Here is a 14,194-nt window from a genome sequence, read left to right on the forward strand (position 1 = left end):
GTAGGGGAGCAGGGCGGAGGGAGGGTATAGGGGACTTTCGGGATAGCATTTGAAATGTATATAAAGAAAATATCTAATAAAAATAAATAGAATAGTTAAAAAAAGTATAACAAACATTATCTAATATTTGTAATGAGTCACCAGGAAATGTGGTATATCACTATAACAATGACCCTTTCGTATAAACTTGGGGGAAAGACACAAATTTTGATAAAGATCTGTTAAACTACTTGGTCTAGACTCTCTACGTATGTATGTACAAGAGTTTTATATTCTTCTTACTGCAGATTAAGATAGGTGGCTCATGTCATAGAGAACTGTGGCCTATAATATGTGATGCCAAAGAACACTGGATGAAGAGCTAGGGCTCAGGTTTCAGTTCTGTCTTTTCAGAAAATGAGATTTCAGATCATTCCATTCAATTATTTCTTCTAAATCCAGGCATCAAATTATGCTGAAATTTGACTATTAATAAAGCCTTTCCTAAGCTCCTATCTGTAATACCAGCACTCAAGAGGCAGAGGCAAGAAGATTGCTATGACTTCAGGCCACATAGTGAGACCCTGTGTGTGTGTGTGTGTGTGTGTGTGTGTGTGTGTGAGAGAGAGAGAGAGAGAGAGAGAGAGAGAGAGAGCCCAACTAATTAACCACTTTCATGTTTTATTATCAACTGTACCCCAAACTATAAATTATTGCATTAAATAAAAGACTTCTGTCTTAAATTCTTTCATTTGCACTGAGTATACTTCTCTATTTAAAACAAAACTAAAGCTATCTACTTGCTACTCAGACTTCTGATAGAAGAGGAATGCAGTGATTGCTGCAGCAGTATACATACACTAGAACAGGAAGGTTGTGGAGAAGATGATCATGGCACCTATGTAGGATGATGCACATATTTTTGAAGCGTGATAGAGCTTGTACTTATAGATTCAACGGTCTTAAGGAAAGAAATTAAAAAGAGTGAAATGCTGCTATGCTGAAGTAAACTGATTATGTGTACAAGATGTGAGACTATTTTCATTGTTGTTGGCGTGCCTTTTTTTATTCTGTAGAGCTCCATAATTGTTAGGTATTCTGAAATATTTTAGAACTTGCCATACACTCAAGTTTCTGAAACCCAGATGTGGTGGTTTGAATAGCTTTGGAATGTCTGGCAACAGGGAGTAGCACTATTAAGAGGTATTGCCTTATTGGAGTACATGTGGTCTTGGTGGAAGAAGTATTACACTGTATAGCTGGGTTTGAGGTCTCCTATGCTGATGCTTCCTTTGCCCAGTGTGGAATCAGAGAACCTTCTCTTGGCTGCCTGAGGAAGACAATCCACTTCTGCTGCCTGTAGATCAAGATGTAGCTCCTCTAGCATCATGTCTGCTTGGACACTGTCATACTTCTCCCATGATAGTGTACTGAATCTCTGAAACTATAAGCCAGACACAATAAAATGTTGTCCCTTATAAGAGTTGCCTTGGTCATGGTGTCTATTCACTAAGACACCAGAGTTGTTGCAGTTGATGTCCAGTGCCCAAAGCAATCTCAAATCTTATTTTCATAATTACACCTACTAAGCTTTACATGAAATGAAAGATTCAGGAAAGAATCTCAAGAACCGCATCATAACTCCTGAGCTCTAAGATAAGCATCTAAAAGCTCTGAACTCAACAAGTGCTGACAAGTGAGGTATAAGTGCCCTGTAATATGCTCATTTAAAGTGATCATCTATCTTAAATGTTGTGGAGTATCCAGAACAACAACACAGGCTGGCATCTTGCCAACAGGTAAAAACTCTTACCCAACTTTGGCATTATTTACTCAATAACGATTTTGACGTTTCATTTTAACAATGTGCATTTATATGTAGGTCTGACATTAGATTTAGTTCCCCTAGAAATCGAAAGATTTGTTGTCAAACTCTTGAAATAACTACAGAAGCTTCTATAGAGAGGGAAGTGAGTAGTTGAGCTGACAAGAGAGCCTGTCAAAGGAGTGGACTGCAACTCCTGTACCATCCTTCAAGAAAAGTGCAAGGCCTATATCATGATTCTTTGTACGCTCTGGCTAGAAAATTTAGTAGAGCAGTAAAAGGGACTATGAAATGGATTATAAACAAAAAACAGCTATAATGAGCAGACAGACTGAGGAGCTCAGAAGATGAGATCCTGGCAGCACCATCACACCACCTTTAGAGTGTAACACTGAAATATATGCTTCCCTAACCTTGAAAGATTCTATCTGTGGTACTATTGTTAAACTTGGATAAAGATCATATCACTTCCACACACCATTTTCTAATACTAGGACTCTATGCTGTAAATGAACTATATGTCTCCTGATTCTCATGTATCCAAACTTAGAGCCTGTGCTCACAAAAAGGGAAATGACATTGGTAAACTTTCCAAGCAAAGGATATTTTTCTGATAAAAAGCTGGACAGCTTTCCCCTCATCTTAAAGTATTTATAAGGTTTAAGCATAATGTTCTATAAGAAAAGGGTAAAACATGGCTACAGTTTTCCTTCTCTGAATATAATTCAGATAATTTTTTGTAGTTTAGACCAACTTCATGTTAATTAAGCAAGGTGCAGGAGGTAAGACAGCTATAGCTATAATGCTAATCACATGGATTTGTTAATTTATTTAGTATCCATAGCAGGGAAGGAAGGAGTATTGAGTGTATGTTGCCATTTTATATAGGATGGCAATGAGAGACCCCTATGATCAGAGAGAAAATCAGCCATGCAGGTACAAAGGACCACACAGGAATAGTAGCAGAGAGAAGAGTACATACATAGAAGGACCTGAGGATGGACCAAGGGAGGGGAAGATAGAAAAAGAGGATGTGAGAGAAAGGAGATAGGTCATGAGGGTCTGGGAAGCCACTATGAGGACTTTGGCTTAGTACTGATAAGCTACTGCAGGATTTAAGGGAGGTGTGATTCGGATGATATGATCTGACCTAGACTGTGTTAAGTAAGCTCTCTTCATGAAAGAAGCCACTGAAGGAAAAGTGCAAGACTAGCTGGGGAGTGGTTGAGGTGATCTTTGGACAAAGATGATACAACACAGGTACTGAAAGATGGTTAAATCTTGAAGTTACTTTAGTATGAGAAATAAAGTACTTTTTTTTCTTTAGGGAAAAAATGTCTCTTGTACTCTGGTTTCTACACACTAATGTTTTAGAAGAAAAGTCTACATTTCTGATGAGGTCAATCCTGAATCAATACTGAGCTGACACTGGTAACTGAATTATGTTGTAAAAACATTCTTTATTTGGGGTAAAATTTAACAGCATATTTTAGAAGTCAAATGGGAACAAAAATTTGTTTCTTATATAAAGATTTAAAAAAGCAAGTTAGCATATTTTTCATCGTTTAGACAACCAGAGAAGGAAACTGAGAAGTACTGTTTACAACAGGTAACCACCCAGTGCTCCTCTCTGGATGAGGAAGCTAACAGCTCTACAGACATCATCTCCATCCCCCTTGACTGAAATAATTTTCTGGGTAGTATACGCTATGATTGGAGGACAATTATTCAACAGAAAAATGTTAAAGGTTACTTTTCCTCACTGGTACAATTTTTAACTTTTTTCTTTTAACTATAATCATCTTGAAGACAGGTCTATGTTTTTCCTTGTATTTAACCTTCTTTTTGTTCGTTTCTTTATTTTTCGAGACAGGGTTTCTTTATGTAGCCTTAGCTATCCTGGAACTACCAGAATGGCTTTGAACTTACAGAATCATTTGCCCCTGTCTCCCTAGTGCTGGGATTAAAGGCATGTCCCAGCACTGCCCAGCGCATTTTAGAACACTTGTAATGTCTTTAGCACAAGGGACTCATTGAGACCTAATAGCAGATTCTTATCCCTCTTGAGGACTGGGGACTAAATACAGGGAATACTCTACCACTGAGTGATAACCCTAACCTTGGTTTTTGAAAACCTGATTCAGGGAGAAATATCTGCTTCTGATTTCAAACAATACTAAATAAAAACATCTCAAGTACAAATCAAAGCGTGAGCTTTTAGTAGGGGAATTGAGGGTGGGGAGGTGGGAGTGGGTGTGTGGGTGGGTGGAGGAACACCCTCATAGAAGCAGGGGGAAGGAGGATGTGATAGGGTGTTTCCAGGAGGGAGGGAAACCAGAAAAGGGGATAACATTTGAAATGTAAATAAAGGAAATATCCAATAAATAAAAGTTAAAAATCATTAAGAACCACAAAAAAATTCACCTACATTCATAAAGATTAACATTAGGAAAATGAAGTTTTCAGACACAAATTATCTTAGCTTTTGGTAAAGTGTTCATGTTAAACGAATGGCACTTATTTCCCACATGTTCTACTGTCATATATAATTCATAGAGAACAGATCACAGCACCCACCTTCAGCTTACGTTTTACCACGAAGTTGGGCTAGGACAAAAATGACAACTTGAGTATACACACATCTACAATATCATCTAATGTAACACTTATATCCCAGAAAATTCTAACACTTAATCACTTTACTGTGCCAGTAGGAAATAAGTCTTGGAAAGCAGCTGACAGTACAATTAAAAAAGGCTGTGTGTGTGTGTGTGTGTGTGTGTGTGTGTGATGACAAAGAGGCTACATTGTATCAGTGAGTCTAGCACAGGTCAACAACCTAGGGGTTAGTAAGCCACAAGTCTGATCTACCAACTACTTTGATCAAGTTTTACTGGAACACAGCCTTGCCTGTTCATTTACCTATCACCTGTAGCTACTTTCAATACTATTAACACAACAGGATCTAGTAGTTTTAGCAGAGACCATTTGCCCCCCTTTCATATTTACTATACTCTTTTTTTAATATACTCCATATTTACTATACAGGCCCTTTATAAAAGACTGAGTGGAGTAGCGCCGCTGCGATTGCTAGCAGAGGAGGTTGTGCAGCCACTTCCGTGCTACTAGCGTTGTGAGCATTACAAGCTAGAGCCGAGTACGCATCAAGTCACATTACAGGCGGCATGGAGGAGAAACCAAGCTATATGTTGGTAACCTGGGAACTGGTGCTGGTAAAGGAGAGTTAGAAAGGGCATTCAGTTACTACGGGCCCTTAGAAACTGTATGGATTGCCAGAAATCCTCCAGGATTTGCCTTTGTGGAATTTGAAGACGTTAGAGATGCAGACAGAGGATGCAGTTCGAGGATTAGATGGGAAAGTGATTTGTGGTTCTCGAGTGAGGGTTGAACTATCAACAGGTATGCCTTGGAGATCTCGTTTTGATAGGTCACTTGTCTGTTGTCCCTTTGATCCTAATGATAGATGCTATGAGTGTGGTGAAAAGGGACATTATGCTTATGACTGTTGTCGCTATAGCTGATGAGGAAGAAGTGGGTCCATGATCTAGATCACATTCCTGATCCAGGGGAAGGCGATTCTCTCGCTCAAGCAGCAGGAGCCGAGGAAGGCAGTCAAGATCAGCATCTCCTCGACACTCAAGGTCTGTGTCTCTTCGGAGATCAAGATCTGGTTCTATAATAGGATTGAGGTATTTCCAATCCTGCTCAAGGTCGGGATCAAGATCCAGGTCTATTTTACCACCAAGAAGCAGCCAGTCAAAATCTAGATCTCTGCCTCCTAAAAGAAGTCATTCCTCATCAGGAAGTCCACACAAAAGTGCAAGTGCAAGTCCAGAAAGAAAGGACTGAAGTTCTCAAGTTCATCCCTTAGGGAAAAGTTACTTTGTTTACATTATTATAAGGGATCTGTTATGTCTGTACAGTGTAACCTGGGAAGGATCATCAACCATCTAATCAAGGTGGATCTGGATTATACTCTGTAAAGTTCACAGCAGTAAATATTGTTTTTGTTGAATGTACTAACATCTTATGGTCTGAAAATGTGGGTTTTTTATTTGACACATTTAAATAAAATGTTTCTAACTAGAAAAAAAAAGACTTTGAGTGATAAGTGCCTTTAATCCCAGCACTGGGGGACATGGATGGGGACTGGGCAGAGGCAGGGGCAACTCTTGAGTTTGAGGTCAGCCTAGGCTACCCAGTAAGACTCTGTCTCAAGAACCTGAAAAACAAGAAGAATCCTGATGCAGTATACTGAGGAATATAAAAATCCAACCCTGAGCGCTGGATCTCCGTTCACCTCTTGCCTCTCAGGCATGTGTTACTTATGCCATGCCAGAATCAGATTATTTTTTGAAAACTTAAAAAATATTGCCAACACTACAGATATATTGGGTTAGATACTAAAATACAATTTAAAGTAAAAAATTTAATAGGTGAATAGTTTAAAACATTTGAAATCTACTTCAAGACTATGCATGTGGGGCAATTTAGAAACATTTTCAGAACTTGTAGTGTTTTTTAAATGACTGAAAGATTACTCACAAATCTACATGGCATATATTATAATCCCTGAAACAAGATACACCCAGGGAACAAATAACTTCCCAAACACAATCAGTATTAGCTGAACAAAGGCAAGCATTTGTGAGAACAAAGGTCATACTGGACAGTGACACAGGACAAAAGCCCTTCCTAACTTAGAGTGAAATACAGAGCTCACTCACCCCTGATGGTAAAAACTTAATTTTTTTTTTTGCTGTTTTATGTCTTTATTTTATATTAAGAAAACAAACCTGTCATATCAGCAAAATTTAAAAAATGAAAGGGACAACTTGGCTTTCTACTGATGGATATATTGACAGTGATATTAAGGTTTAAGTGTATTCAAACAACTCAACAATATAAATCCAGACAAGTCATACACAGAAAATGAATTGGCTACTTATTTATGTCTGGTTTATAACAACTCAGAGATTCAAATTATCAGCATCTGTAAAAATAAGCCTTAAAAGCCACCTTTAGCAAGATGACTGAGAGGGTAAAGGTACCTAACAACAGGCCTGACCCACATGGTGGAAAGAGACACTCCCCTGACCCTCCACCACACACCATGTAAAATATGGTTAAAAAGTTATCTCTGAATGAAATTGAAGCATATATTTGTTTAACAAGGAGCACAGAGCTCAGAAAGTAACCCTGAGGGGGGGGGGAGGGGGCTTTTGGGATAGCACTGGAGATGTGAATGAAGAAAAGTACCTAATTAAAAAAAAAAATAGAAAATAACCCTGTAACTGAGTTTTGCAACTACACCAGGAGACAACTGGGTCCACAGAAGTGGTAGACTGCTCTTTTTTTTTTCCCCTATTTTCTCACTTTAAACCAGATCAAAGCTTTCTTGGCATGTGACAAAAATGAACATCTTAGAGTGAGGTCAAAAGCCTATGGTTTATACTGATACAATTCTGACACAGCTTCAACAGTGGGCACCATAAACATCAAAAGTGGTTGCTTTCTACTGATACATGAAATCCTTCAGTCAAACTGGACATTTGTACCCTTTACAGCTCTAATTGTACAGTCAGACAATGAACTGGCCACTGTGTGAATTTTGTATTGGATCAGCCTTCAAACAGAATTAGTCTATATGACAGGTGGAAATAAGATTCTCTTCTACACATCCATCTTCAATATACCCTCTATGCTTGTTTGCCCAGAACTAAGCAAAGTGACATGGAGACTGAAGGGATCCTACTGAACACACTTCCATTTGTAAATTCAAGAAAGGTTGCCAGAGGAAATAGTTGCCCCAATCCCTGCCCTATGTCCCAAAGTTTCTTCTACTTTCTATCTTAGCAATGATCTCCTACCAAGGAAAAACAGGTATACACAGCTGGTGTTCAGAGATTAGGAAAGGGAGGCTAAGGAACCCTCAAGGGTAAGAAAATGGCCGCCAAGCTGAAGTACCTTGCACACCCTTTGAACTCTGTTCAGTCCCAACAGACTCCAATCACTGCAAGCCCAGACACTGGAGGTCTGTGCTCAGAGCAGACCTCCCTATGTCCATGTGTACTGAATACTGTCCTTTGCTTTTATCCTGAGGTAAGGGGTTAAAGGAGGAGGAATGCTACGGTACATTTACAAAAGTCGAATCTACTATAGAATCTAGGAATGCCTTACTTCTAAATTTAGACAAAACATTGGTTTTCACACTTCTGTTCTTTTTACCTGTTGGCCCGTTTGAAATCTGAACATTTGGCTGAATTTTGAGTTTTGGAAGCATGATACTCATTATTCAAATCATCATGAAATAGAACATGTACATTCATGGTCTTTTTTTGCTCTCACTTTTTTTTATGATTCTCAACATCAAAGATTTGCAAAACTGTATATTCATTATAAGCAGTCAAATAGAAAAATATAATTTTCTTTATTTATTGTTTTATTTAGACAGGGTCTTGCAAGAGAGCCCAGGCTGGCATAGAATATACAGCAATCCTGTTTTAGTCTCCCAAGTGTTGAGATTATAAGCATATATACTACCATGCTCACTGGTATATACAAACATATATACATGTGCGTGTATGTTTGAGAGAGGGTTTCACTACATCGCCCTATTTGGCCTGGAATTCCCTATGAAGACCAGGCTGGTCCCCCAACTCATATATATAACTGTCTCTGACTCTGTAATTAAAGGTGTATACCAAAGAAGCTGGAAAAATATAATACTTAAGAAAGCTTGTCTTAAAATTTTCCTAATCATTCTAAAGGTTCATCAAAATTCAGTAGTTTTTCCGCCAGACCAAGAATAAATGTGGGAGTCATTTTACTTACTAGTTTGTTTTTGAAGCAGTATGGTTCTGCTAATATTAATATGTAATCTAACTTACTATTTTCACAGAATTATAGTATTATAAGAAACCACACTGCTCCAGGTTTTAGCAGTACTGTCTACATGAGTATGACTTCTGTTAGGTTATACTGTCTACCTATCTTTGTACAGCACATAACTGTTAAAATGTAAATCGTACAACTATTTTTAGCTGCTGCTGAAATTCCTGTCTTCAGGAATAATGATTTGAGGCATTGTTCATTTTGTTTATCAAGCAGCTATTCAGCCTCTAGTGGGACCAAGTGCTTAAGCAAGCAAAAGCGTTTAGGATGCTTGCAGCTGCAATTCAACCTTCCAGGTAGGCTGCAGGTTCAGAGCACAGCTGCCCTATGCTTCATAAAACTCAGATCCATCTGGAATTGAGTGTCAAAGATTTCAATTCGACTTTTCAGAAAAAGGGGGCAGGACATAACAGAGAAGGAATGCAAACAACCAAAAGATGATTTCTGTACTTTACCCTTAAAAAAAAAAAAAAAAGCGCAGGCCCATGCTGCCCCTTCTAGATTGCTACTTGTCAAGCAAGCAGAATATTCCATTCAGTCCAAACTCTGATGAGCTGTGACTCATCTGGCAGCACCTGCGCCCATGTGTTAAGTATTGCCCAATAAAAGCCTAACATCCATTTACACAACAAAGAATGTACCCTTCAAGGCACAGGGCCTCAATCTAACAGCCTCGCTGAGCATTTGTTCTACACAGAGAGAAGAAAACCCTTTCCCTTCTCACCAGAGGTTTGTAAAGTATGGGTGGATTAAAAATGTAAGTTTATCTACAAATACTTCTACTGCTTCAAAGAGCGAGGATATTAAGAGCACAAACACTCCTACAGTATTAGGTTACTATAGCCATTACTGACTGTTTTACCAACCTCTCCCAGCCTCCTGCATCAAAGCTCTTTATTCTCAAAGGATACATTTTTGAGAAAGTAGGGAATCAACAAACTAGTTGCGTGAAAGCTTTCCTGATGCTAGACTGAAGTTGGGAAAGGCTTAATGAAGGCTTTAAAATCCACAAGGGCTTCAAAATGAACATCTGACTTGGTGATTTATGCATATTAATAACCTCAGTCCTACTGAGGCAAGCTGAGCCGAACATGTCCTCCGAATCTTAATGTCTTTAGCTCCATTGGGATTATTACAAATGTAAATTTCTAAGATTCTCAGCTATTAATCTCTGTCTGTCCTCCTGTTCAGCAACATAATGACTAATTAAACATCAAAAGACCTGCATAGGAGATCTTCTTTGACAGCTACAGGCCTAGTCTACTTCCCAAGAGGGGAATTCAAATGACAGAGACAGGGAGTGACAGCATATGAGTAAGCTACAAATCACTGCACAGAAAACAAAAAGCTGAACCTTAAGTGTGGATTTATCTCAATCAATGATTTTGTTAAAGCAATGAACAGTTACTATGTAAAGTATGCCCACTGGCACCAATCAAACCATTCTTGTAACAAGTAAATACTCAATACTTGACATCAATTTATTGAACATCAAATTAAAACAAAACAAAACAAAACCAGAAGAGAGTACTTACAGAAGAAGGTAGACCAGGAGGCACCTTTCTTACTTTCTTTGCTTGTAAAGGATCTGAGCATGGAAAACAAAATGTTTCATTAGCATTTACACTAGGGGAAAAATCCAGACTTCCAGTGAACAGGAAACTCCCCCAGACCCCCATGGTTTCTCTTTTCCTAATATTGCTCCTGAGCCTGGGAAGACAAGAATGACAGTCCTGGCTCTTCTTCTAAGTTTGAAAGGTAACAATAAATGGAGTAAAGCAAAAAGAAAAGCACACCAATACCACAAAAAGTGAAGGAGAAAGAACATCTTTAGAGGCTGTTATGCCAGGAGTGTTTAAAGACATCACACATGTCAGTTCACTTGAGATGGAACTCTGTGCAACAGGTCTAACAGCACACTTTCTTAACAGACAAACTGTATCAGATGAAGAGCTAGGCTTAAAGGGATATTTAAAAAACTTAAGCAATGACAACGATGACGACGACAACAACAACAAAAAGCCCTTAATAACATCAAATGCTGTATTACAAATACTATGTATAAAATTTGAAATAAAATTTAAGGAATGAAAACTAAGGTTACAATAACATCATGACATGCTATACAAGCGATAGAATAAAGCCAAGATACACATCTAGTATTATGGCATTTACTTTGGTAATATGTGAGTAATCTGGAACTTCAGCACTAAGGTACAATTGGGACTTTTATTCCTTTCCAGGAAATGAACACACAAAGAAAGTATATCTCTTATTTTGCTATAAAGTGCGTGTGTGTGTGAGTGTATGTGTGAGTGCGCACAAACATGTACATGTGGATATGTGAGTGCAGGTGAATGTTTAAGTACAGGTACCTTTGGACACTAAGTCCAGAAGAGGATGCTGAACTTTCTGGAGCTGGAATTTCATACAGATGGTTATAAGCTGCCACATGGTGTGAGACTACATTTGTTTCCTTTGCAAGAGTAGTATACTCTCGTATCTGCTGAGCTCATAGCTCTAGATCCAAAGAATTTGGAAGATAAATTAATATAAATGAACAGACAATTTTCATTTGCCTAACTTGGTATTCTAATTTTCCTTGTGCATAAAATTTATAACTTTTCTAAATTCTTTTTGAAAAGTGATACACACAGCTTTCCAACCATACACAAATAAATAATGGATCAAATTCAGGATTTTCAGAAACATTCACTGTTAGAGAAGACTGATGTAAAATAAACTCCATATTTTTTAAAACTTCAAAACACGAGAATAAAAAAAGTATTTAAATGATACTACACAATAAAACATGATTTTATAAAGATTGAAACATTTAAATTTGGTCTGTGAATTCTGTAAAAGGGAAAAAAGCAATTTTGTAAGCAGCATGTGGAAAAATATTATACAATAGACAGGGCAAAAAGCATTCATCAGAGCCCTTCCCCAGGAGGTGTCGTACATTTGCTTAAAACAGAAGTGCCAAACATAAACAAGATCTGGCATACTCTGTATTTGTAAAACTTACAGCAAAATTTTTGTTCTTGGTAAGTCATTTCAACTAATTCCTTGAGCAAAAGCTATACTTTATACAAAATCAAGGAAACAGCTTCTATGCTTGGAGTTATCTGGATATTTTTCTTTTGTATCTTATCATTAGCCATATACTATCACCAGTCTGGTATTCAAAGTCTAGTTTGGGGACCCTGCAAACTGTGAAGGAGAGTAAGCTGGTGGCATTCAGTTCAGAAGCTCTAAGTGCCTGGCCAGGTTACTTTAACCTCTTCTGTTTCAGCACCTTTACTTGCATGCTCCTCTCATGTAAGTATCATAATCTATGGTAACACATGAAATATGTTCATTGCATCACCTAACATTTGTGATACTTTGATGTTTAAAATGTATGCCATAGGGGTATATGTATGCCTGCATGTGTATGTACCACATGTAGGCAGTGCCCATGGGGGCCAGATGAGAAGATGCCACAAGACTGAAATTATAGAAAGTTGTGAGCCACCCTATGCGTGCTGGGAATTACTCAAGTCATCTGGAAGAGCAACCAGTGCTCTAAACTGCTGAGCTATCTCTCCTGTCCCACACTAAAGTACTTTTAGCTTTTATGTAGACCAAAACCAATTAAAATTAGCTAGTTACTGCTCCTCAGAACATTTCCTAGAGCATTTAAATTGTTTTAGAAAACACTAAGATTGAATGTAGCTCTCTAAAGTTCTTGTAAGTGCTCACATTTTACCAGACACTCCAATGTGAATAAGATGCTAAGATTGAGAACAGCAATAGGCAATAATTTACTAACATATCCACACAGAAAATGGAAGGCCTCTTCTGAGCATCAAGAGAAACATCACAGGCTGTACTCCATTTTGTCTCCTTATTTATAACCTAATGTTAACATTATAACTTCAGAGTTTTGAAAAGACAGAGAAGATAAGCAATAGTATCTATAAATCATAGTCAAATTGAAACTTGTATTTTAAGCCTAGATTTTAATGTATCCCTATTCTTTTCTAGTTATTCAATAGTTGGTTTTCTTTTAGTAACAGCACACTGGCAGGGGATTAGTTCTTTGTCACAGTGTAAACTCAGGGTCTATGAAGAAGACACTCCTAGAGACTAACCCAATATAGACTCAATGAAGGTCGTTACTAGGCTAACAAACTCAATCGGGTGAACAAGTGGAACATAGATGTGCAACATTTTGAAAGTTATTTAAAAAAAAAAAGATTTATTTATTTATTTATTTATTTATTCATTCATTCATTTATTTTTGCATACAACATTCTGCCTGCATATATGCCTGCAGGCCAGAAGAGAACACCAGATGTCATTAAAGATGGTTATGAACCACCACATGGTTGCTGGGAATTAAATTCAGGACCTCTGGAAAAACCAGACAGTTTTCTTAACCTCTGAGTCATCTCTCCAGCCTGAAAGCTATCATTCTTTAATAACAAAAAGAATGCTGGTCTAAACCATCAGAGCTGGTTCAAAAAGCACCCCCACATATTACCTGACCATGTTCCTAGAAAATAAAGACATCCATCAGAATGCTCTTCTGGATGTAGCAATCCATCACTGCGTCCTTTCTATGTACCTCATTCATACTTCAGACCTAGAGACTAGAAACACTCACCAAAATATATGGTTTTATAAGTAGATATATTAGCTGGAGGCAGTCAACAAATATTTGTGCAATCAGGGATTATAGTACATTCTTCTTTGGCTTACATTTGCTTTAGATGCTAGTCTACCTTCATTATAAACATGTTTTACAATATCTTTACATTAATTTATTATTATTTTTATCATAGTAAATTAATTATATCACATACAGGTGATATATTATGTAAGATATAATTAATATACATGAAATATATAATATTTTTATATTAAATTTAGTTTTCTTATGTTAAAAATCATTTTAAACAATGATGAGATAGAAAGTGTTACAGAATACACAGCAGCACAGAACAGACTGGTTTTATCAGGATGGATAGGTGAATGAAGGGCTATAAGTATACACACATAATTGACATAAACAATGAAGCTATAAGGGAGGAGTATGAATGCTTTCTACATAGTTTCTTTCTGTATGCTGCTCTGAACTAAACAACAGTGCCAGTGTACTAGATAGCGTGCTGTTGTCTACTTTCATTAAGTACATTATATTCTATTCATTTTACCTGAATTTCAACGGAAAAGTAAAGAAGTAACTAGTATGCAAACAAACAAACAAACAAACACAACAGCAAAAAACCCACTGGATTCAAGACTCACAGAAATCTTAAAACTTATCCCAGGAAGTAATTATGTATGTGACATCTTCTGAGTCTTAATTTTTATGTTAAACTGAAGATTAAAGTCATGAACTAACAGGACTATTGTTCTGTTGAGACAGGAATTTATGAAATCATTTTTTTTTTTTTTTTTTTTTTTTGGTTTTTCGAGACAGGGTTT

The 14,194-nt window shown here is 37.4% G+C and overlaps 1 protein-coding gene and 1 pseudogene across 6 annotated transcripts in view; one reads left to right on the plus strand and one right to left on the minus strand.

The window, feature by feature from the left end:
• Window positions 1-14,194, minus strand: part of Tcf12 (transcription factor 12) — a 257,308-nt gene that overhangs the window by 59,410 nt on the left and 183,704 nt on the right. For all 6 annotated transcript variants that reach the window (XM_021171999.2, XM_021171997.2, XM_021172001.2 and 3 more), the window contains one exon: window positions 10,255-10,307. In XM_021171999.2, the coding sequence (XP_021027658.1) occupies window positions 10,255-10,307 (53 nt within the window). The remainder of the gene's footprint in view (window positions 1-10,254; window positions 10,308-14,194) is intronic.
• On the plus strand, window positions 3,051-5,903 carry LOC110301387 (annotated as a pseudogene).

This window comes from Mus caroli, chromosome 9, assembly GCF_900094665.2.
Source record: "Mus caroli chromosome 9, CAROLI_EIJ_v1.1, whole genome shotgun sequence".
Lineage (NCBI taxonomy): Eukaryota > Metazoa > Chordata > Mammalia > Rodentia > Muridae > Mus > Mus caroli.